This window comes from Momordica charantia, assembly GCF_013281855.1.
Source record: "Momordica charantia cultivar OHB3-1 chromosome 9 unlocalized genomic scaffold, Mcharantia_2.0 BLBB01000009.1, whole genome shotgun sequence".
Taxonomy (NCBI): domain Eukaryota; kingdom Viridiplantae; phylum Streptophyta; class Magnoliopsida; order Cucurbitales; family Cucurbitaceae; genus Momordica; species Momordica charantia.
Genome location: NW_028275167.1, coordinates 30,421,465 through 30,445,541, shown reverse-complemented (window position 1 = coordinate 30,445,541; position 24,077 = coordinate 30,421,465). Strand labels below are relative to the sequence as shown.

Genomic DNA, 24,077 nt, shown 5'->3' with positions numbered 1-24,077 from the left:
AAAGGTTTCAACTTCAGGAATTTCGTTAATTCACGTTTAATTGGCATTACAATGATTTTCCAACAGTTCCCATCTACATTTCTGTACTATTGAATTATAACTTTAATGGCTGGTGTACAATAAATCACCAGAAGTCCATGCAGGAACACAAGCCATTCTTAACATGATGAAATCTATTGCGATCTCTCATGATAATCTCTACATTGAAAATTCGAGAAATTGACTTGGTTACCTGGTGGCAGTCATTGCACACTCGGAGATTCTTAAATATGCGTATCGGCATACCGGGTTTCATATTTAGTAGCCCAAAGGCAATGGCAAGTCGCTCACTATGCAGCCTAAGAGATTGCTGTTTCACGTTATCTGGTTCGTCTACCATGGTTGCCTGTGAATAGTCAGGTGAATAACCATCCTTCTCTAGTTTTTCTTCAATCAGATCGATAACATCATAAATCTCCTTGATCTTGGGGTGAGATGCATCTCCTGCAAAAAACTCATGGCTAATACCATCTACTTCTATCAAACTGCAGCCAGGCTCCTTTGCCACACCCTGATCGGCCATCGCTTTCCTTACGAGCCCAGCATCGTTCCACTGACAAGCAGAAGCATAAACTTTGGACAACAGCACATAAACACCACTAGAAGCTGCTTTTTCAGATTCAAGAATCTGCAATGCCACTTCTTCGCTCAGCTCGACACCAGCATTCTGCTTGCAACAAGCATCAAGAAGACTCCTCCAGATCACTGCATCTGGTTTTATATGCATATTTGCCACCAACTCCAAAGCTTCATCAATGAAACCAGAGCGAGATAAAAGGTCAACAAGGCATCCATAATGCTCCAACCGCGGTTCAATCTTGTATTCATTAACCATCATATCAAAATATTTCCGGCCTTCAGCAACCATGCCTCTGTGGTTACACGCACTAAGAACGCCGACGAACGTGACAGAGTTGGGCAGAAACTGCTTCATCTTGACCAACCGAGAGAAACACCGCAATGCAGACTCCGCCCGTCCGTGCATGGCAAGTCCTAGAATCATTGAATTCCATGAATTCAGGTCATGTTTGGGCATTGTCTCAAATACTTCCTGAGCCATTCTCAAAGAACCACATTTGCTGTACATATCCACAAGTGAGGAGTTGATCAGGACATCAGCAGACATAGCCCCCCCGGCCTTCCTCAAAACATAAGCATGAGCCCACATCCCCAGAGATAAAGCCCCAATACCGGCACAAGCGCTTATAACACTCTGCATTGTATATCCATCGGGCTCAAAAACGTCCTGCATTTCAACAAATAGCTTGAGAGCATTTTCGAAGAGTCCACATTGAACAAATGCATCAATCGTCACATTCCACGAAACCAAACTTCTCTTAGGCATTTTCTCGAACAGCTTCAGTGCAAAATTCAAACACCCGCAAGAAGCATATAAATGAATCAAGCTATTGCCAACATAAACATCCGAGTCCAACCCAAGTTTTACAATATGAGCATGCGCTTGTTTCCCTTCAGATAAAGCAAATACATAAGCGCAAGCTTTAAGAAGAAAAGGAAAAGTATGTTTATCTGGTTCAACAGAGCCTTCTTCTAACATTCTGTAGAAGAGCAGAATCGCCTGTTCTTTACGGTCGAAGCTCCGTGCACAAGCACCGATGAGAGTGTTCCACATGAACGAATTGGGGTTATCGATTCGATCGAAAACTCGACAGGCATAATCGAAATCAATTAAAGATGAAACGTGGAGAATTCGGCTAAAGAGGAAGAGAGATGATTCGTGGGTCGAGAAGCTACGAAGTGCGCGAGCGTGGATTTTCTTGAGCTGTGACAAATCAGTACAGTGGCTCAGCAATTGAAGAAGCCGACTTTGGTGGGTACGGAAAGTGTCGTGCTTGAATTCTACTGCAATAGACTGTGCAATTGGTGGGATAGCCAGAAGCATTGTCCACCGACAAGCATGAGAATTTGAAATAGTTTGTGGATTCTCGATAAGGTAAATGGGGCTGAAGTTTATGAAGGGGCAGAGGAGCTATGGAAGCGCTACAAAAGAAGTGTACGACTAATTCAAAACCAACTTGAATTTGGGTTTGAAGTCTGCCAAGAGACTAATCCTGGCGGTTGGTACCAATTCATAATTATCAAATTTGAACGGCGAATCTACTAATGAAGAGTGTTTTTTTAAGGTAATTACCGTTAAAATTACTTTTGTTATTGTCAAAATTATTTTCGTTTAAAATAATGATATGTATGGCGAAATCATTTTAAAATGATTTTTGAAGTATCAATGGATTGGTACATCATTTTTATCAGGAGGATAAGAATCATATCTTAAAATTAGTCATTATTTTCAAGAGACTTCAATTATATTTTATCCTACATGTTGAATAACACATGCCAACCAACTCAGGCTCCACCAACGTAGGTTGACAAGTACGAGCCCGACGACTATCTATGGCATACCACCCTGAGCCGACCAGCACGAGCCTGACGACCATGGGACAATCATCTGGGGCACTGGCCCAAGTTGATCAATATAGGCACGTGCATGACCATCTCAAGCGGACAAGTACATGTCAAAAAACTTGGGCTGACTAGCCCGAGCCCAACGAATCCAAGTTGATAAGCACAAGCCCAACGACTATCTCGAGCATACCACCCCATGCCTAATGACCCCAAGACAATCATCTCGAGCACGATTTAGGCCGACCAACCTCAAATCAATGACAAAAGTGATTTTCACTATGACAAAATGGTTCTCAAACGTGTCCTATAAAGTATCTGATATGTCTCTCAAACTTTAAAAATATCTAATAAGTCTCTTAACTTAGTTTTTTTTTTTAATTATAAATTAACTGATCTAGTACAAATATCATAACTTTTTATGGATCTTTTTCAACCAACTCCTTACTTGTTTTCTTTTTTTTTTTAAGTACAATAAATGTAGGGAGTGGTTTGAACCTCGAACCTCAGAGAAGAAGTAAGATACCTTAACTATGAAGCTATGTTCATGTTGGCGTTTTTCCTATCTTCTATTTTCTCTTTTTTTTCCCTAAAAAAAATCTTCTTTCTTTTTTAAATGCATGCCCACTTAAAAGTTATTCCACCACATTCATTTTCATGGAGCCTTTTGAAATAAAATAGAAAATGATAAAGAAAGAAGAATCTCTATTTTAAGTTAAATCATAAATTTGGTTGGATTTGACTTTGCATACCATTGGTAGACATGCAAAAATAATTAGACGGGTTGCCAACATGAGCTTAATTTTTAGAAGTAATTGACATACATCTATGACAAAAAAATTTTGAATTTGAATCTCTCGTTTTTGTATTAGAAAAAAAAAAAGAATAATTAGACACGTCCAAAGAGATGAATTTTTATTTGGTAGCACTTTATGTGGTTTTTCAGATTTTCTTCACACCTGTGCAAAGGAAACCTCATTTTGAACTTTGAAGAAAAAAACATACAATACGACACTGATGTTGGAAAATCACACTTTTGCTTTCAAGCAAAGTGAATAACAATCAATCGTGTCATACATGGAAACACCATTTCCCAAGTAATGGTAAGGAAATCCAACAAAATTTTCTTATTTTGCAAGGGGAAAAAAAAAACTTAGTCCTTCTTGGAGGTGGGAGGAGGAGGTGGGAGGGCTTTTCTCGAATGAAATGCAAATTGGATTCACGTGCGACAGAGGGACTAGTTCCTATGGAGATGGGAGGGGGCAGCGATTCCAGATAAATATATTTATTTATTTTTATTTTTATGGGAGTTAAAAAAAGGCTAATTAGAAATTGGGTGGGGCTTTTTAAAAAAAAAATAAAAAATATTTATTAAAATTAACCTATAATAATATTATTATATAAAAATTAATAAAATATTAAATGGGACGAAGTCAGAAATGAGACGGAACAGAGACAGGAGAGGTCTCAAAACCCCATCCCCGATCAAACCGGGGATTCTACAACCTGATTGGGTCGGATACCCTCAAGTTTTTTTACCATCCCTAATCATACTTAGATCTGGCCAAGTGAAAATCTATATTGTATCCACCCCTATTAAATTTTTTATAACTAAGATAGAAATTTTAAAAAACAAAAAAAAACAAGAATTTTTAAAATGTGGTTTCCTCACGACTAAGTATTTTTTCTAAATAAGGCTTGAAAACGAACACAATCTCATACTCAAGTTTTTCTAATTCCCACTCACCTAACCTAACACCAAATATTACCTATATATTTTCAAATAACATAAAATAAATCTTCTCTGTCTGTAATATTAAAGCTAAAGAAATTATGAAGATTAATGAAGTTATTTCTTACAAGCTAACCCTTCTTCTTCTTTAATGTTTTTTTTTCGCTTCATTATTTTATAATGATTTTAAAATATATGTGAAATACTATACCTATTCCAATACATCAATTTTGTATATACGAATTTGACCTTTTTAAAATATATATATATATCATATACACTTCTACATATCCACCTTTAGAAGATGATTCCATTTGCCTTTTTTTTCCCATTAATCTTTTGGCCTTTTCCATATCAGATCATGTTGGATAATTATAAAGATTACAATTTTAAATTCTTATCACTAATATACTTTTAGGTAGATTTTATTGTATAAGGCTTTGAATGAAGATATAAAAGTCAAAAAGGAAAAAAAAAAGATATTTCTCTTCATATGCTAGAACTTAGAACACAAGTTTATAAAGATTTTTTTTTTTTGGTAGTCAATTAAAAATGCGCCACACGATAACATCATATTTGGTATACAAAGAATTCCTAATAAAGTTATGAACTTTACCACTTGAATCATGTCCTATGATATATTTGAATGCTTTTTTAACTTGAACTTTTTAAAAATGTCAATTTTTTGAAATATATCCTAAGTAGAACTTTTTCTTAGTTCAATTTAATTTACATTATGATATTTTTGAAAGTTGAATTTTATTTAAATACATGTAATTTAAAATATAAAATTGTGTTCACAAAAGGTTGATTTAGCATTTATTTATAAAAAGGAAAGAAGGGGCCAGCGGGTTGACTGCCCAAAAATGACATGTTCTTTGGCTGATTCTGCAGCGGTTCCCATGGCTGCGACTGCCGACTAATATTCCAATTTCCAAATCAAATGAATAATTTATTTTATAATTATATATGCAAAAGTACAAAACAGTCCCTCTCTCTCTCTCTTTCCTACGCCAACCCCGTTTCCCTACTTGACTGCACGTTCACTATTTCTGGTAATGCCTATTGCCTTGCCTTGTGAATGTGATACACTCACATGCCCGTCACTTTAATCAAAACTTTTCTTTCAAAGGAAAAAAAAAATCTATCCTTTCACAATAAATCATACCGACAAACTCATTTTAATATCTTATTTGATTTTTAGGAGAACCATTTGCTCTATTTTATGATATTATGAGTATTTAAATGTGAAAAATATTTATATTTGAACTCCTTGCGTTGATATCATAATTTGTTTTACTCTTATGTATATATATAAGTAGAACCAACTAATAATTGATGATTTAATTTTATTAATTGGAAAAACCTACCTATCAAATAATAGAAGGGGTGTATAAAGAAAATAATAATCAAGGGATAATATTAAAAAGAAAAAACCAATAATTGCATTAAAACATTTTGTTGCCCGACAATTCAAAGGAGAGGTGGTGAGGGATGAGGCTCACGTGGATGAGGGAAAATCGTCGTCGTCCATTCACGTTGGGCATTCACGCAAGATTCTGTAACCGAGCTGTTACGATAACAGGCATTAGCATTTGACTATAAATAAATCAATAAAAAAGCGGGATTAGAGCAATCAGCCACTCAATTTTCTGATCGTGTAACGGCCGACTCGCCGGAATCCTCTGCTTCCCCGATTCTCCCACGTTCTCTTCAATTTACTCCCAAAATTAAAGTCAATTTGCAGAAATTTTGGACTTCTTGAGAAGAAATTTCTTCAGCCTCTAGAAACTAGCATCCACATTTCGGTGGCTTTGAGAGATCGAGGAGTTGCAGAGAAGCAGGTGTGTGATGGGGGTGGACTACTACAATGTGTTGAAGGTGAACAGAAATGCGAATGAGGAGGACCTGAAGAGGTCCTACAAGAGGCTGGCTATGAAATGGCATCCTGACAAGAACCCTATTAACAAGAAAGAGGCGGAGGCCAAGTTCAAGCAGATCTCTGAGGCCTATGATGTCTTGAGCGACGCTAAGAAGCGTCGGATCTACGATCTCTACGGCGAGGAGGCTCTGAAATCCGCTGAATTTTTTCCTCCGCCCAATTCCAATCCCTCGTTTTCCTATGTCCCTCGCGATGCCGATGATATTTTTGCCGAGTTTTTCGGCGGAGCTGGGACTGGGAGTGCTAAGAGCCGAGGGCTGAGGGGAGAGAGTTTGTTTAGGAACGGGAAGGCGGAGGCTGGGAGGCAAACCAATAGGAAAGCACCGCCAATTGAGAGCAAGTTGGCGTGTAGCTTGGAGGAGCTTTACAAAGGTTCCAGGAGGAAGATGAGGATTTCTCGCACTGTTCCTGATGAATTTGGGTATGTCAAACTCCTGCTACTGCTTTTCTAGCTCTTCATTTTTTTATTTTTTCTGTTTAATTGAAACAAAAATGCTTATAACTCTAATTTGTTACAATTACATCTGGTCTGATATTTTCTACGAACTTTACTGGGTTCCTAATAATACTCTTTGATGCTCTAAAACTTTATGATTGGAACTGTTAGGGATAATATGACATGGAATGTATTATTCCTTTTTCCTGGCTGAGCTGCCTAGGATTATCAGGATACTGATACCTCTTTAAATGGCAAACAATTCCCTCTGAACTACTTTTACCACATGGATGCAAAGCCGACAGGATGAACAAATATGAACCAGTGGTGTGTATTTGCTACTCTGCATAGCATAGCCTTTCAAACTCTTGTTCTCCTGACTTGTAAAGCGTACTTGCTTAGCTAATTGGATGGTTGAGCATATTTTTTTACGGAAAGACAGGTGGGGATGATGGCCAATATGAATATTATAATTTTATGATCAGGAAAAAACTTTGGTGCTTTCTACTTTTCTCAATCACCACAAGACAGAATCACGACTTTTTCTTGAAAACTCAGCTAACTGGAGCATCTATAGTGATATTTTCTGTAGATTAGCAGTAATGAACATGCTTTTGTTGCTGAAAATAGGAGAACATTATTAAACTGAATTAAATGAACATAAGCTTGTTCTTTCTTTCTGGCATCATTGCAATCAAGCTTACACTAGATATCGGTGAGTGATGATTCATCTAACGCACAGGGTTCGTAGTTCACCCTATTGCATTCGTCTATTTGTGTCCTACCATCTTCAATGTCCTTGCATATTTCTGGCCTGATTTTTCGTCTTTTCTTTCTCCTCGATTTAGGCTTAACATTAAAGCAACTTGTTTTGTAGGAAGCCAAAAACTGTTGATGAGGTGTTAAAAATAGATATTAAACCTGGTTGGAAGAAGGGTACAAAAATTACTTTCCCTGAGAAAGGCAATCAAGAACCTGGGGTTGCTCCTGCTGATCTTATATTTGTCATCGACGAGAAACCGAATCCAGTTTTTGAGAGGGATGGGAATGATTTGGTAGTCAATCAGAAAATATCTCTATTAGAGGCACTCACCGGGAAGACCTTGAACATAACAACTTTGGATGGAAGAAATCTCTCTACTGAAACTGATATTGTCAAACCGGGTTACGAGGTAGTGATCCAGGGTGAAGGAATGCCCATCTCTAAAGAACCAAATAAGAAGGGAAACCTTAGAATCAAGTTTGATATCATTTTCCCATCAAAGCTTACTCTTGAACAGAAATCTGATCTGAGAAGGGCTTTGGGCGGTGGTTCTGATTGAGAGTAAGGCTCAGGAGCGGGCATCATGACGAGCCTTCTGAACAGGGGATTGATAATGCAAGCTCAAACACGTGTAAATACTTGTCTTACTCCGGAAAGGAACATTGTGCATATTAGGATTTTGGAGAACTGCTCGATTCCTTGCAATATGATTTAGGAGGGAAGTCTAGCATTCTTCATCCACTGCCCTTGGTAGCCAAAGTTAACTTTGACTTGATAATAATGATGTTGCATCCATGTGATCATACACATTTTTACTTGAAGTCAATGTAAGATTATTTGTATTTTATTAGCTGGGAATTTGGTGAGTACTGTGCATCCACTGGTGTTGAATAATTTATGTTATGCAATGTCCTTTTTCTTATATTTTTTTGCAAGTTTCTAGCATCTATACCATTACCATCATCATTTTTTTTTTTACCATTTCACAGAATTGTTAGGTTACCTCTGGAAACCTCCAATATAAGTGCTATCAATCAAACCATCAGAAACATGTCAGAATTTCTTGAGTTCACTGTGTTTGGGTTAGCTACCATGTGTGTACTTATGTGAGAGAGGAAGAGAGAAATTTACTTCATATTTTGTTCTTGAAGCACATAATATTGGAAAAGTATAAGAAAGAGCTAGAATATTTTTTGAACACAAGTCAAACGGGCTGGACCAATAATATAAACACCACTTTGTTTGTTCTAGATAACTAGATTCCTGGTTCTTTATTTCTGTTTATTCCTGTCTTGTAGAGAAGCTTCATGAGCAATCTCATCAATATTTACTATGTTTCTCGATCTTCTTTTGCAGGTCCTCCTTCCTGGCTCCAACCACCTTGTCTATCACCTTTCCATTCTTAATCAGTATGAATGTTGGCATTGCCTCCACACCATATTCCCTTGCAACATCCTGTTGTCATCCATTTTTTCAACACACTCATGTTCCAACACATCCACTGAACAAAACAGAAACAAGACAAGACTGAAAGCTCATACCGTCAACTCATCGACGTCGATTTTAACGAACTCGACATCCACGAACCTTGCAGCAAACTCCTTGATGGTCGGCTCCATGTGTCGACAAGGTCCACACCATGTAGCAGTGAAATCAATCACCAACTGTACCAAACCAGCAGCACAACAGATCAGAGAGTAAAATCAGCTGCTTGTATTCGGGAGCATACATTATTATATGTCGGGATTGGAAGTTCATATGAAACTTACAAGCTTGTTTGTCTCCTTTGAGGCTTCGAAACGAGCTGTCCACTGAGGTTTGGTGTGGCACTCGACAATGGTGGGAGCCTTTGCCTGTAATGTTGCATTGGAAGATTTTGAACGTGGGACCGTAAAGCTTGCTCCCATTTGCCTGTATTGAGCCTCTTCACACACACAAATGTTTTCTTGAATGCACAGATTTTGGGGCATGGCTGGTGAGCCTTTTATACACGAGAATACAGTAAAAGGGTAAAAAATTTACACCAAATTCTATGGAATTGATTCGTCTGCTCAGCCGAGATTTTATTATTCTAATTTGTACTTCGTCAACACACAAAATCACCAACACCGTTCTTTAAGCTCTAAAGTGAAGTTAATTTTTTTAAAAATGTGAGTAATACCTTTTTAATTACTAATGTCCGCTCATTTGGTTTTGTCAAACGCAGTAAAACCAGGCATAAAATTATATTACAGCAAATTCTATTTAAATGATATAAATGAATTTTTTTTTCTTTTATATGAAGTGGAGAATAAATGATAAATCTTTAAATAATGGAATAGGGTCAAGCGGTTAGTCTGTGATTAGTCAAGGTGTACATAAACTGACCTGGATACCCAGATATAAAAAAATGATAAATCTTTTATAGGATATTATTTAATTGGTTAAATCATAATATAAAACTATGATGTCAAATCACTGTAGAAATAGTGTTGACATGAGAATAAAATCTTTCAACTTGAAGAAAACACAATCTGTATATTTTAGCACTGTACAGTTAAATCCATGCATAAAGATAAAGCTAACTACAAGAAATTTAGCTGGCTAAAAAATTGAGAATGAGATTTTTTTTTTTTTTATATCCGTGTGTCCGGACCAGTTTGTGCGTACCTCGACTATTCACAGACCAACCGTCTGACCCTAACTCGTAGGATATTAAATCCTAGGTAGGTGGCCGCTACAGAGAATGAGATGTTATTTTTTTCTTTTTAATAAGATTGAGATTCAAACTTACGATCCTATAAGAAAAATTGATTAGGTTGTATGTCTTTATACTTGTTTCATTTTGATTGTTACATATTGAAATTTATGTTTCCTTCTATTCATTAAGTGAGATGTTACGTTTGAAGTAGGTTCAGAATTATCATCTTCGGTTTAAACTTATGATCATTTACAAGTGGTAGAAATGTCAAATAATTTTTTCTTTCTCTAAATTTTTATAACTTATTTGTATGTTCATTGTTAAATTTTTATATGTAATAGAAATTTCTCCTGCAATTAAAATAAATTGTCTAGAGGGTGGAGGTTCAAATCATCAGTCATTTCATTCAAAAGAAAACTCACGTGTATGGTTATAAATAAAAACTAAAATATTTTTCAACGCAAACTTATTTTTTAGTACCATACAAAATGACGAGGTGAGAATTCAAATTTTCAACGAGGAATTGAAAGGTATATATTCTAATGTTGAAAATTTTTAACCGGGCCAAAGATGCCATATTTTGAGATAGGATTTCGATTTGTTTAGCATTTGTGGGCGCACCCTTTTTCCTTTAGCATTTCGGTGTGACACTAAACTGTTCACTCCAATTCTTCCAACAAATTAAAGCCATCAAACTTGTTATGAGAAACCAAGTTGTGTGTGTAAAATACTGATAATGGAAGGTGGAGCTTTAAATTATTGGGGATGGTATGAGAATTAGAGACGATGGAAACCTAACCTAACAAATTGTGGAAACCGAATCAAATTTGCAACTGGGATAGACACCATCCAATTGAATTTTCAACTTCAAAATGGTTTTCGACTGAAACCCAGGTTGATGTTGATTTCTGCGAAGTGACGTTCACCGACGAGATCTCTATTCTAGCGAGTTGATGTGGAGCGAGCTATAAAGGGAAGACTTGCAAAAACAAGCAAACCTCTCCAAAGTTCAATTAATCTGAGTTCGAGCTAAGTAGCTCAGGTTCAGATAGATTTTTCATCACGGTTTGGTGGAATGATAGTGTATTTGTACATCCCATTAACTATTGTTCTCAAGGTCGGTCACCGACTCTTCACTATGGATTGTACGCAATGGTGTCAGAGCTTTTTTCTAGTGAGCCCGGCTTTGATCCACGGTGAAATGAGCTAGTGGTCATACCGATCTCTCAGTTCGGCATAGATTTTGACCAAAGAACTCGCCCGAGGTGTTGGTGGCTCTTCCCCAACACCATGAAATCATTCAAAATTCAACTAATAAGCTTAAATTGAGATATAAAAATGTCTAAAAGGATATGTTCTAACAAAATATCCAAACATTACTAAAAAATACCTAACATAATTTAACGAGTTATTACTAGAAACAAAAGTCTCACGTTGGTGTATATATAATGAGCGTGTTTTTATTACGCCCCAAAACTTTTAAGTTCTTGAGCTAGGGTGAATATTATATACCAATATTTATGCTGTCAAATAATCTACTATTTTTATATACATGAAGACATCGGAAGTTATATTTTTCTTAATGGTTGAAGTTCACTCTTATGATGAAGTGATTCATGTGTTTTCTCTCTTTTTTCTTTTCACAATTTACTTAATACATGAAATTTTCAATTAAACCATTCATTGAATAGGTTAAACTTTATCAATAGATATATTCATGTATTATTAAATCATTATTGTCAATGTATTTGGACATAAGACTATGTAACTTTAAAGAAATGATATATTTTTTTTTAGTTAATTGGATTTTGCTGAGGGGCAAATTGGATTTCATACCTCAAGTAACATAAGTGCTATTTTTACATGTCCAAAAATATTAATAAAATAATAATTTCAATTAATAATAAATCAACATTTTGTCATCAAATTTTAACAATTTTTTTCATAGAGGACCTAACTGACACTTTTTTTTTATGCAAATTAAAATTTAAAAAGATTAAGGGCCAAAAAAGAATCACCTAAAAGATTAGAACTATTTAGTATATTGAACCTTCAATTTTAACACGAGGCCTGTGATATTGGCATAATTTTCTTGTACATTTTATAATAAAACAGATGCTAAATGTTGTTTGCATTTTATTCTTTCAGATGTTTTTAGGAATCTTTCCAGATAGAACTGAAACAACACCAAACATATTGTTCGGCACATGAATTTCAAAAGAACTAGAGATTGAAAGTTTGATTCCAGTTCTAGAATTCAAAAGTTAATAACATTAGTAGTAAAAAACGATAAAAATCTGTCATTCTGAAGGAGTGCCTTGCTTTAGTAAAAAAAAAGAACATTACCCTAGAAAACTAACTTAGCAGATAAGAGGGAATGCAATTCGATTGAAATTGCCATCCATGCCAATACCAACTTATTATATTCTGGCTTCACTATCAATTACGGTGTAAATAAAGAAATTCGACGTTGGTCGATTGAAGCTCACTTTCAATCAATCGGTATTAGAAAAACTAACATGTCATCTATGAACCAACGGTTGGTGAAGCCAAATGGTCGATTGTTCACTCAATGGTGAGTTATCTGGATAGAGAATTTCAGACCAATTACCAAATTTCTCAAATATCAGAGAAAACTATTTCAGTGACGTCATCCAGAGATTCTAAAATCATATGTGATTAATGACTAAGAAATAAGAATACTTATAATAAACTGAAACAAGATAACCATATCATTACCTTAACATACGTCTAAACATGAGAAGCAATTTATGTCCACAAAATAACTTAGGATCAAATGGTTTGGCGATGTGTCTTTTTATACAGGCTCCCACTGGATCCTTCAAGACTAGGACTACAAAAAACAAGATGTTGGATGGTGAATTCGACAAGGACTAATGTCCAGTGAGGGAGAGAATAATGAAAAGCAACAAACATTAGGATCACCCACCAGTTTCTGAGAAACGCCCCAAGGACATCAATATTGTTATGAAGCCACGCCAATACTTGCAGAGTTAGGAGCACCTTGTGCTGAACCATGACTGTTGTAAGAGTGGCCACCACCCCTTCCACCTCTTCCTCTACCATTGTAGTAGTTCCTCTGATAGTAGTTTCCTGGCTGGTCATAGTATCGAGGGCGTCCATTCTGGTAGGAACCTCCTCCCCTTCCATCACCTCGTCCTCCACGACCATTTGAATATCCTCTTCGCCCACCAACACCACGGCCACCTCTTTGGTTTGTGTAGGTCCTTCGAGGAACATACTGCTGTTCTTTTGCATCTCCGTCCAGGTGTTTCTGTTCCAATTCTGATTCTGTTCTCACTTCTTGCTGTGTGACAAATTCAGAAGGATTTCCCGTCTCTGGCATATCCTGCAAAGTAAAGGTCTCCATGTTCGAATAAAAACATATCCAGAAAGTATGATAAAATAAGGGGTCCGCTGGTGAGAATGAAATACTGAAAAGAGAACAACAAAATTGGGGCATACCCTAGGCAGCTCGTCAACAGAACCAGGTTGACCATCACTGATATCATCTCCTTGCAAGTCTCCCACATCAACGTCCTACAAATTAAAGAGTTATACAAGATTATTACTAATAATTTCAAGCAATTGATCACCCTTAGGTTTAGGTGGTTTAGTCAATTGCTCATTTTTCTATGAAGCTGCCACCTTAACCAGTAAAATAAGAGATTGCTCCATCGCTTGAGCAATTTTAGTATTCAGGTCAGGAAAGAATGAAGATCCTGAGAGGAGAAACATTGTGATAATTTGCTTTCCGAAGGCCATCAGCAAAATAAAAATATACTTTACACGTAGTAAAGCTTCAAAGAAACATAAATGTTTGTGTCCACAAAAGCATTGAATGGTCTTTGACATCTTTGAAAAGAAACGTAAACCAAAAAGCCCTTATCCTTCGGTACCCACATTTCCTACATTTCTCCTAAAATGCAGAACATGTAATTTTCCACATTCAAACTAGGGCTAAGGAAATAACTCAAATCATGAAAAATAAAAAGCTAATATTTTATTAACTTCACTCGTTTACCCTTTTCCAGAAAAATGTTTACAAATTAACATTGAAGGAGCCACCCTACATACATCTCTATTACCACAAGGGTAATGAAATACCAATACATCAATGCACAATTTCCTCAGAAAAAGTTTTAATATCAATTACAAACATGGATGGACACTCAACACAAATGCAACAAGCTAACACAATTGTTCCATGTTGACAAACACAGAACAAAGGTTAAAAGAAATAGACGAAGAAGAAAGAGAGAAGTCTATTTGTGTGCACAGTCACATGTATAAATATTTAGACGTCCAATGTGTAGTCAAGAAAAAAAAAATTCATTTATTTGAAAAAAAATTACAATAAAACTCTGTACTCCCCTATATCTGACGCTTACAAATATGCACGTCAATTGAAATTAATTGCACATAAGAATAATTACAAAAAGCCTTAGATAGGAAACACCTTGAAGAGGCACTGAGACTTGGTTCATCACATCCATCTACCATTTTTCTTTATTATTGAAGATCCAGTTATTCCTCTAATACCATAGACTCCAAGCTAAAACCTCTGACTGAATTCAGACATAGAATATCATCTTTTCCTTTAAACTTATGGCCACTGAATAATTGTATAATGTTCACTATAGGCCAAACCCCCATGAAATTTGAAATCGTGAATATTCAATGTGTGTCCACATTCATATGTTCAGTTTGGCAAAAATGGATGATCGAAACACAATGCTACAATATGCATTTTTAAATGATGCAAAATGTTATAAACTTAACCTTGTTATACAAAGATCAAATACGTCTTATTCCATTTCAAAGGAAATGTGTGGATAGAAATGCATACTCGATATGGTGTGATAGGTTCAGCCAAGTGCAAGAGGCAGAAATCTATAGTCTGCCACCCCTCACTCTCCAAACTGAGGTTCATAACTCCTCCATTAGTCTTTCCTTTTAATCCAGCCAACAACTGGCTTCCACTCGTACTAAGCTAAAAATTTTACCCATTCGCAGTATAGCTAACTATAGAACAAGCTCACTGGTGTCAGCCAAGTAAGACCTGACACTGACTTTCTAATTCTTCCTTGCATACGCAACACCATTCCAAGGAAAGAGCATAAAGGAGTCATTCTCGGATCTTTTTGTGGAGCTGTGGCTAACCAAATCTGTGAAGAGAGAGCATACTAGTAAAGCTGCCATGGGGATCCAAAAGCCAAGTTCAATGATCGATACTGGTTATTTGACTGGAAATTTATCAAAAGCAAATTTAATTTGATTGTAAAAATAAAAGAGCTCGGGAAAGACCTCAAATAATGGTGCATTGCCCAACCATAAATCTTCCTAAAAGTAAGTAGATCTCTTTCTCACCGTTGATGTGGATAAATGAGATCTCTGTGCCTGAGAAGACATTTACAAGGGCTTTTTGATGAGCTAAATGAGAAGTGCCAAATTTAACCTCAATGCCATTCTCCATAAAGCTTTCTCCTCTATGTAACATCTCCAAAATCATTTATCAAGAAGAAAGCACTTTCTACGTTTTAAGTTAACAACACCCCCTGGGGTGGTTTCTATATAATATCTCCAAATTCACACAAAAAGGGTTGGCAAATGCAGGTGCTTTCTCCAAAGTCTTCAATAGGTCACCATTAATAAGACAATAGCTATTAGTTTTGGGGGAAGGAATAGGCAAGGGTTAGGTTGACTGCTGGTCTTTGACCTTTTTGTCAAAGGAAGCTTTTTCTTCTTCTTCAAGCTTGTAACTTGTAAAGCATTGGCCACCTTTAAGGAAGAGGTACCATGAATATCAGCTAATCTGCCTAAATGGTACGAAGATTGAAATAAGAATCAATCTAGACAATGCTGGAAGAGTGCAAGGAGGAAGAAATGGTGGCCTTACTAGGATGAAGCCTGTATAATTTTCTTTGAACTTTAGATATGTACCCATCATGTCAAGTTTCAAGGAGATCGTTTAACACATTCCAAGAAGCTACCACAATAGTTACCAATGTATCTAAAGGTTTCCAAGCTCCAAAAGCAATATGAAGGTTTCTCATTCCAATCAAACTCACATAGGAAAGGACCATCCTCCTTTTTTAAAAGCATTGTCATTCCACAATTCGATCAACAATTTTAAAGAGAGTTTGGTGAAAGGAATTAAGCTAATAAAAGATAATGCACAATTGATGGAACAAAATATATAAAACCATTACTTGACATTCATTTTAAAGAGATCATGTACCAGATGGAATACATCAAATGGTATGAGAATCCAGTAATACCGTTTGTTGAAACTTTGCCTCTGAATCTTCTTCATGGACGGCCACCGGAACCTGAAAATTGGCATAGTTTCCTGCAGCAACAGCAGCTACTTCAACGGGACCTTTAATCTCAGGCGTAGTAGTGAAGTAATCCGACGCCATGATTTTGTGCAGCCTCTCTCTCAAGTTCGCATCTACAAAATTGTATTCCAAGTCAACAGAATACCAAAAGACAAAGAACGAAATAACCGAACAAAACTAGCTATAAAGAAATAGAGAAGAGATTAGGCAAAAAAAAAAAGCAATACATACAAGTGACATCCGTGTTGGGCTCAATAGGCTGGTCCGCCTTCGTGAGCCAGAGTTTGGCGTGCTCGATGCATCGCTCCAACGCATTCTTATGCGGCAAATTCGAATCCACGGGGCGAGAGATCAATAGCCCACTCATGGTCGATATCAAATCCAAATCCCTCTCGGCAAGAAGATCGGTAGCATCGTCGGTGACATAATCGTAGGTGAGGCAGCAACCCCTCTCGTGCGTTCTCGTAAGCATGGTGGAAGTGAAATCGCTCTGGGACTTGACGTCAAACAAAGAGCCAAAATAGAGGAGGTTTAGAAGGTCCTGGACCACATCGTGCTCGGACTGGTCTTTATCGTCAGAGGTCTTGTCGTCTCTAACGTCGGAAGGCGAATCGTGGGCTGCGATGGTTGGAGAGGAGACACTCGCCTGCTGGCGCTGAAGAGCGAGGTTGATTTCCTCGGAGACGGCCGAGGATAGAGGTTGACGAAGCTTCTCAAGCTCGTCGATGAGAGCGACGACAGAGGGCTTAGAGCGGAGGACTTCTTCCTGCTCCTTGTTGATGGGCTTTCCCTGAGAAATAGCCTCTTCCATCTGAAGGATGCGGTTGTGCTTCTTGCGAAGGGCGCGGAGACGCTTGTTGATGAGGCTGAGGACTGGTCCGTCGGATGCGTCGGAAGGCGCGGCAGCCGCCATTGGTGTTTGTCCGGTGAGAGAGAAGGAGATGATCGTCGGAGCACCACCAGGAATCGGTGGTGAGGAGGGGCAGGAGTTGCGAGGGTTTTGAAAGGTTTCTCTCGGGATGAGATGGAGACAGAGGAAGAGGCGCGGCGGATGGAGGACTCGAATTAAGAACGATAGAGGGGTTCGAAACTTAAAAGGCCTACGGAATATGGATGGGCTCGCTTCTCTTCGATCCATCTCTAGTGGGCTAACCCGCCTCCCCACCGCCGCGTTAATCACCTCTCTTTCTTTCTATTTCTAATTCAATACAAAACTTATCATAAATGCAAAATGTATCAATTTTAATTCTTACTTTAAATTTCAATATATTCAATCTTTTAACCTTTTCCGATTTAACTCACAACTTTTAAGTAGGAGATAGGTATTAACTAGTTAAGTCTTGCATATGCAGTTTTTAACTTTAACTTGAAAATAATTAAAAAAATTAACTTTAAAGTACTTTACCGTCGTTGTAAATTTGAATAAGTATTGCAATTTTTATATTTGGTAGATTTTTATTTGGATGATCTTAAAAAAATAATATACACTCTCGTGTACTCACGATGAAACATTTTCCTAAAAAAATAATAAATCATAAAATATAATTATAGTATAAAATAGTTAGGATTTTTGAGGAAAAAATCATTAGAGCTAAGTTTTTTAAATTTTAATATATGCAACCTACTTTAAAATTCAATTTTTAATCTTTAAGTTAATGGTGTGGTATATTGGTCCTAGCAAAAGGCTTAAAGGAAATAATATATATATCTGTGTACTTACAATAAATCATAAAATGTTCTGAAAATAATAGACTGTATAAGATTGCTAGGATTTTAGAGAATTTTCATTAGAGTTTAGTTTTTTAGAAAGAAATTCAAAAATATATATATATTTGTAAGTTTTGACCAAAGTTTTTGGTAAACATCAGTCAAATTTTATTTTATACAAAACTTTATTTTCACTGAAATTAGTGAATTTTTTCCTTAAGTCTATATTCTTTTTTTTGTTATAATTAATACGTAAATTATCCGATATTGAGTACACACTGAAAATTATACTCATTATCTAAGTTTATAGTTCAATTTTATGAAATTAAAAATTTATGATGGAACTTGATAAGCTTTTATCAAGTTTATGGGTCAAAAATTGAATTTTTCTTCAAAACGTACATTTACCTACCTTTTCTAAAATATCAGTCCCTCAAACTCAATTAATTAATTCTGATATTCTTTTTAGTACTAATTAAATATAATCTCAATCTGATCTAAGTTTCGGTTATTAAAATATAAATTTTATTATTATGCGCTAACTTCACTTCTTCATAACACCCATCGCTACTTTTATATATGTATTTCTTTTAGTGCAGCATATTGAGTGGCGATTCGAACACACGATCATTTGGTTGTACATAAGTATCGTAACCCATTGACGATAGAGTCGAAATTATCCACAATTTTTTTATCAACACATATTACCTTAATAATGAAACTATATTTAAGTTGACATCTATATATGCATTTACATCATGCTTTATCATCCACTGCTTCAATAAGATGTTACTTATTTATATTTATGAGATGTACTTCTTTTATAAAGTTACGAGAAGAAAAAAAATTTCAAATTTAGTTAATACATTTAAAATTTTATTAATTATATTTTTTGAGTTTGAAATGTTATCAACAAGTCTATTTGGTTAACTTGCAAGTGGTTTAGAAACAAACTATAATTTTAGCAAATTACTTTGATTATAAGTATCAAAGTAAAAGAATGAGTAATAATTCGTTAAAAAAAAAGTACTAATAAATCATTTTGATATTTTGCTGCAATTTTTTTTTATTTGACTTTATACTCTTAAAAATACTCACTTGACCTTAAAAAGTACTTTACAATTGTTTTATTACAAATCAGTTCAAGGGTTATTTACCTAGATTGCTTTATCACAAATCAGTCCATAGTACTTTATTTTCCTAAAATACTTACAGACTAGTCTCGAAAAATTATAATTTTGAGTGTAAGCTGCATTTTAATTATGATTCTAATTAATAAATAAAATGAAGACATAAAATAATGTAGCGGTTCAATTAAAGAGGTACATAGAGGACTTGTTACTCTCAAAGAAAAAAACAAATAAATAGAGGAATTGTTAATTAATTCATATCTTTTATATATATATATGTATGTATGTATTATATAGGTTAGATAACATTGACTAAATTGCCAAAGCGTGACTCAGTTGTAATTAATATATACCTTCAACCATGAGGTTGAGAGTTCGAATCTTCTCCCTAACATGGTGTAAAAAAAAAAAGATAACATTAACTAAATTATTATTATTATTTTTTGTTTGAAATAAATACTCAATTCCTATTTTAACTTTTAACATTTAAGGGGCAAATGATGGTTGATTTCAAAATAATAATAAGACAATAACATCACAGTCACGAGATGATTGAGTTTGAAGTCTCAACTATAAATTCAAACTAATAATACTTGTCACAAAAATTAGACCCAAAACGTGGTTTGCATAATTACCAATGTGGCATTTAGACCAATTTTAAAATTTTTAACTAACATAATTCCCACTTTTTGTTTTACATGTTGTAATGTTTGTGTTTCTTCACTCAATGAACTTTAAAAATGTCCAATACATCTTTAAATTTTCAATTTTTGACTGATCAATTTATCATTTTTCTAAATTCTAAATTTTATATTCAATAATCTTTTTTTTAATAAGTATTCAATAAACCTTGGCATTTTAATTTTGTGCTTCACACATCTATAAAACTTTTTAAAATGTTGAATAGAGTAGTGACTTGAAATTTAATAATTTATCGAATATTTTTAAAAATTTAATGCCTATTCAATACAAAATTAAAAGCTTATGAATAAGACACTAGAAAAAGTTGAAAAGTCTAAACTTGTAATTTAATCATTTATTTCCAAGTACCTATCGTTTAATTTGATGGCGATTAAAAAAACGGAAAATATTATTTGATGGCTTACGTTAAATTAGATGATTAGTCTAGTTTAAGATAAACTTGGACATGATTGAGAAGATTAGTTGGGCTTTGTTTCCACGAGGCCCAGGTAGTGGGCCTTGTGACAATTCTTCATGGACTAATATGCTTATAGTCGGGTTCGACCTATTAAATCTCATTAGAAAGATTGTCTTTTATTTTTGGGATTGGTACTGGACTATTTAAAGATCTTAATTAATTATATAAAAGGATGGAATGTATAGAATTTACACATTTGTCATGTATCAACCCTATTTAGGAGGGTATCCATCATATAAATTACTTAAATAGCTTCTTGTATTTACAAATTAATTTTAAATTCATTTTAATATGCAAAATTGATTAATTGGAAGGTTATAATTTAGATCCCATAATTTTAGGTTAGTGATAGTTTCCAAAACAAATTAAAACACCAAAACATTAAAAACAATTCCCCAAAATTGAAATCATAACCTCCCAAAATATCTCCAAATCCCGTCCAAAAATCTCCCAAATTCGAAATCTAAGAACTTTTTTCGCTTTATCCATGAGACGTTTAAAACTTCAGTTTTGGAGGAAGAAGTACACAGACGGTATGCACTTCAATGTTGTCGACGTTGATGAAGGTATGCACGAAAAAAAGGAAGACGCTGGGAAAAAAAATCAAGGTTGGAGAAAGAGCACACAAATTTGGAAGTTCTTAATTGCTGAGAGAATAAAATCTTTTTTGAGGGGAGATTTGAGGAATTTAGGTTGAAAAATCGAACGGGGCCCACAATAATTAAATGAATATAATAACAAATTAAATATTCAAATCTTTTAAATTTTAAAATTATAATAAAATAAAAAACAATAAATAATGGTAGAAACGGTATTAGAATAAAATCCTACGTGAAAAAATCTAGAAGTGTAAAATTTGAAAACTAAAGACATTTATGAAATTAAGAATTAAAAATAGTCCTCCAAGATATCATCTTTGTATGACATGTGGAGGTGGGGTTCGAACATATGACCTTTTGGTCACAGATATGTGACTTAATCACTTGAGCTATGCTCGGTTTGGCAATCATCAAAGCTGATTGATGATTCTCATTATTCAAAGTGAATAAATGATTTATTGTAGAAAGCTTAGGTGAAACTTAAGGTGTTTATGTTAGGAATGCGGTTTTTTGTGTATGTTTATCTACCTTTATCCAGCTTACAAGTATGAGTCCTTTTTTTTTCTGTCTATGTTTTGAAGCATCTACATTTAGAAATAAGACTTCGGAAATGAGTTTTGAAAATATCTAAATTACCCAATTTTAATTACAATAGACAAATTTAGATTTGTTATTAAATAAGAGATAAATGTGCATTTGTCTGGTGTTTTCAAAAGGAAAATTGAATGAAAAATAGAGTTGTATTATGTTTTGAGTATTTTCAAATATGTGTTTGGTAGTAAATTTAGAATTTATAAATTGTGTTTAGTAATATATTTTTTTAAACTATTTTAGTTACCAACTAGATATTTAGTTCAATCTAAAATGATATTATTTAATTTATTAATATTTTTGTTATACATTTTATATAATTACTATTTGACAATATTGTATAATTTATAAAATATTATATTTTCTATGTTATAATTTCTAAAAATTGTTAAATGAATTTATAACTGAAATAGTATATCTATCCATGTTTTTATTTTATTTTTTAAATGTAATTCTTCCTTTTAAGTTTTAAATCCAAATTTTGAAAATGATCATAAAATTCGAAAATAGTTTTAAAAAATAAATCTGATAAATATATATTCACTAAATCCATTTAATTTAGTGAATTTGAAAAGAATAAACAGAATTCAAATAACAGTGATGAGTAGTTATCAAACACCCATAAGGTTCCTACGGATAAGGTAGAATTATAAAGTGAGCTAATTCGACATTGTTTGTAGCAGTTTAAGAAACATAAAGAACAAAGTAGAAAACTTTTATGGACATGATGAAATGTGACGTAATATGATTTAATAAAAAAACAAAATTAACTTTATTTTCACAAACTAATAGATAGGCCTCCTTAGTCCTTATCCAACCGTTGGTAGTGTTTAGATGATGGGAACGAAAATGATGGGTTTGTGAATGAGTCCATCACAATATTTGCCACATGATAAGATATGCTATTGTGTGTGGAAATTCATGGAGAAATGTCTTCTTCCTTCAAAATTTGCTAATTTTATTACCATGATAACTAAATAAACCAATAATAACTACTTAATTATTAAGGTATTTTAAAATACTAAATTTACTAAAATTTTTAGATTGATTCGTGATTAATATGAACTAGATTATTACAGTAATTTTTTATAATAAAATGTTACAGAATAAAATGGTTATCTCACCCCACATTTTGATTCTAATGGGCACAAAGAATTATAGAAATATTTAATGTAGAAGATAAGATTGACAAGTTGGCCAGGAGGCCATATGCCATTTCGCTATGGGTTATTTAGGAAGAATCAAACTTTTGATGATTTGTCGAACCACTGCTCTCTTCTCCCTAACTTGTGGACTTCAATCATTCTCGACCATAATGATTCGTATTATGAATTATATATGAATGATTATATTTAGGATTTTGGTTTTAAAATGCTCCCCTATCAATGTGGGAATCTAATGCCAATCCATATGCAAAAAAAAAAAAAAAAAAGACAGTTCTCAAAATTGGAAGTTCATATATCCTCATTTTAGTAACATATTGAAATAATTTACATATCGTGAAATGGTGATATTATTAAAAGTTAATTATCCATCAACTTAAATTTAACTGAACTGGTTAAAATGTACATCTATTTTTTATCAAAAAATTGTAAGTTCGAATCTTTACTCTGCGTGATGTTCTTGTATTCTAAAAAGTTAATTATCTTTTGCAAATTAATGTTTATATAGTGAGAAATAAAGCACACTCAAAAAATATGTTTTTAATTAATCATTTTTCGTTGTCTTTTTTCCTTCACAACCATTTGTAAAATTTTAGACATTTGTTAGAATTATTTGATTATCACACTATTTTGCAAGTGTACTTGTTGCATTGAAACATGAAAACCTCATCATTAACCAAAAAAAAATCTATATATATATATATATATATATATATATATAGTTTAATGAAATTAAAAAATATCAATACTAAATCAGGAGAAATAGAGACTAAAAATTAGGGAGATAGAAAAAAAATCTTCTTTTCTCGGCACAAGAAGAGCCTAAAAAGAGAAGACGGTTGAGAACTATTTCTCGAAGAGTCTAGAAATAGGAAGAGTGAGAGATGTTTCTTTTTGCGTGAGAAAAATTTGAGAGTGGGAGTCTTGTTCTCCCTTGTACTCATATTGTTGATAATGAAGTTAGTGAAAGATTGTCTCATTTTGCAAAGCAGAAGTAATTGATATGGATCAAACTTTATAATTTTTTTTTTTAAAGATGTGAGTTTCATGTTCCTATTACAATTATTTTATTAAAAATGTATATACTTTTTTTCTAATTTGGTAATCAATATTGGTTATGGATCTGGATCTTGATTTCTTAAAAATATATATCAAACCAACCAGCAAAGTGAATTAATAATTAAAATAAATAGACATGGTTGGAAATGAGTATGAGATGAATTTGATAATTTTATGTTACATTACACTAGTTGTGACATTCAATGAATATGAAAGTTGGATAATCAAATCTCTGACATAAAAAAGAGAGAGTAAATTATTTAGCCATTTAAATAAATTGAAGATTATATTGAT

General features: G+C 34.1%; 4 protein-coding genes across 4 annotated transcripts; 1 reads left to right on the top strand and 3 right to left on the bottom strand.

The window, feature by feature from the left end:
* Positions 1–12: 12 nt before the first annotated feature.
* Positions 13–2,232, bottom strand: LOC148209320 (pentatricopeptide repeat-containing protein At1g59720, chloroplastic/mitochondrial-like). Its single transcript, XM_088117003.1, has one exon. The coding sequence runs from the start codon at positions 1,940–1,942 to the stop codon at positions 125–127; it is 1,818 nt and encodes a 605-aa protein (XP_087973129.1). The 5' UTR covers positions 1,943–2,232; the 3' UTR covers positions 13–124.
* A 3,572-nt stretch (positions 2,233–5,804) lies between these two features.
* On the top strand, positions 5,805–8,255 carry LOC111019162 (uncharacterized). Its single transcript, XM_022295482.2, has 2 exons — positions 5,805–6,555; positions 7,448–8,255. Exons 1-2 carry the CDS (start codon positions 6,044–6,046, stop codon positions 7,890–7,892), a joined length of 957 nt encoding a protein of 318 aa, XP_022151174.1. The 5' UTR covers positions 5,805–6,043; the 3' UTR covers positions 7,893–8,255.
* A 196-nt stretch (positions 8,256–8,451) lies between these two features.
* On the bottom strand, positions 8,452–9,293 carry LOC111019163 (thioredoxin H4). The gene is made up of 3 exons (XM_022295483.2): positions 9,103–9,293; positions 8,875–8,997; positions 8,452–8,788 (listed from the first exon to the last, which is right to left on the bottom strand). Exons 1-3 carry the CDS (start codon positions 9,238–9,240, stop codon positions 8,654–8,656), a joined length of 396 nt encoding a protein of 131 aa, XP_022151175.2. The 5' UTR covers positions 9,241–9,293; the 3' UTR covers positions 8,452–8,653.
* Positions 9,294–12,722: 3,429 nt separating this feature from the next.
* On the bottom strand, positions 12,723–17,445 carry LOC111019148 (glycine-rich protein). Its single transcript, XM_022295461.2, has 4 exons — positions 16,607–17,445; positions 16,316–16,488; positions 13,500–13,574; positions 12,723–13,383 (listed from the first exon to the last, which is right to left on the bottom strand). Exons 1-4 carry the CDS (start codon positions 17,286–17,288, stop codon positions 13,000–13,002), a joined length of 1,314 nt encoding a protein of 437 aa, XP_022151153.2. The 5' UTR covers positions 17,289–17,445; the 3' UTR covers positions 12,723–12,999.
* Between the last annotated feature and the right edge of the window lie 6,632 nt (positions 17,446–24,077).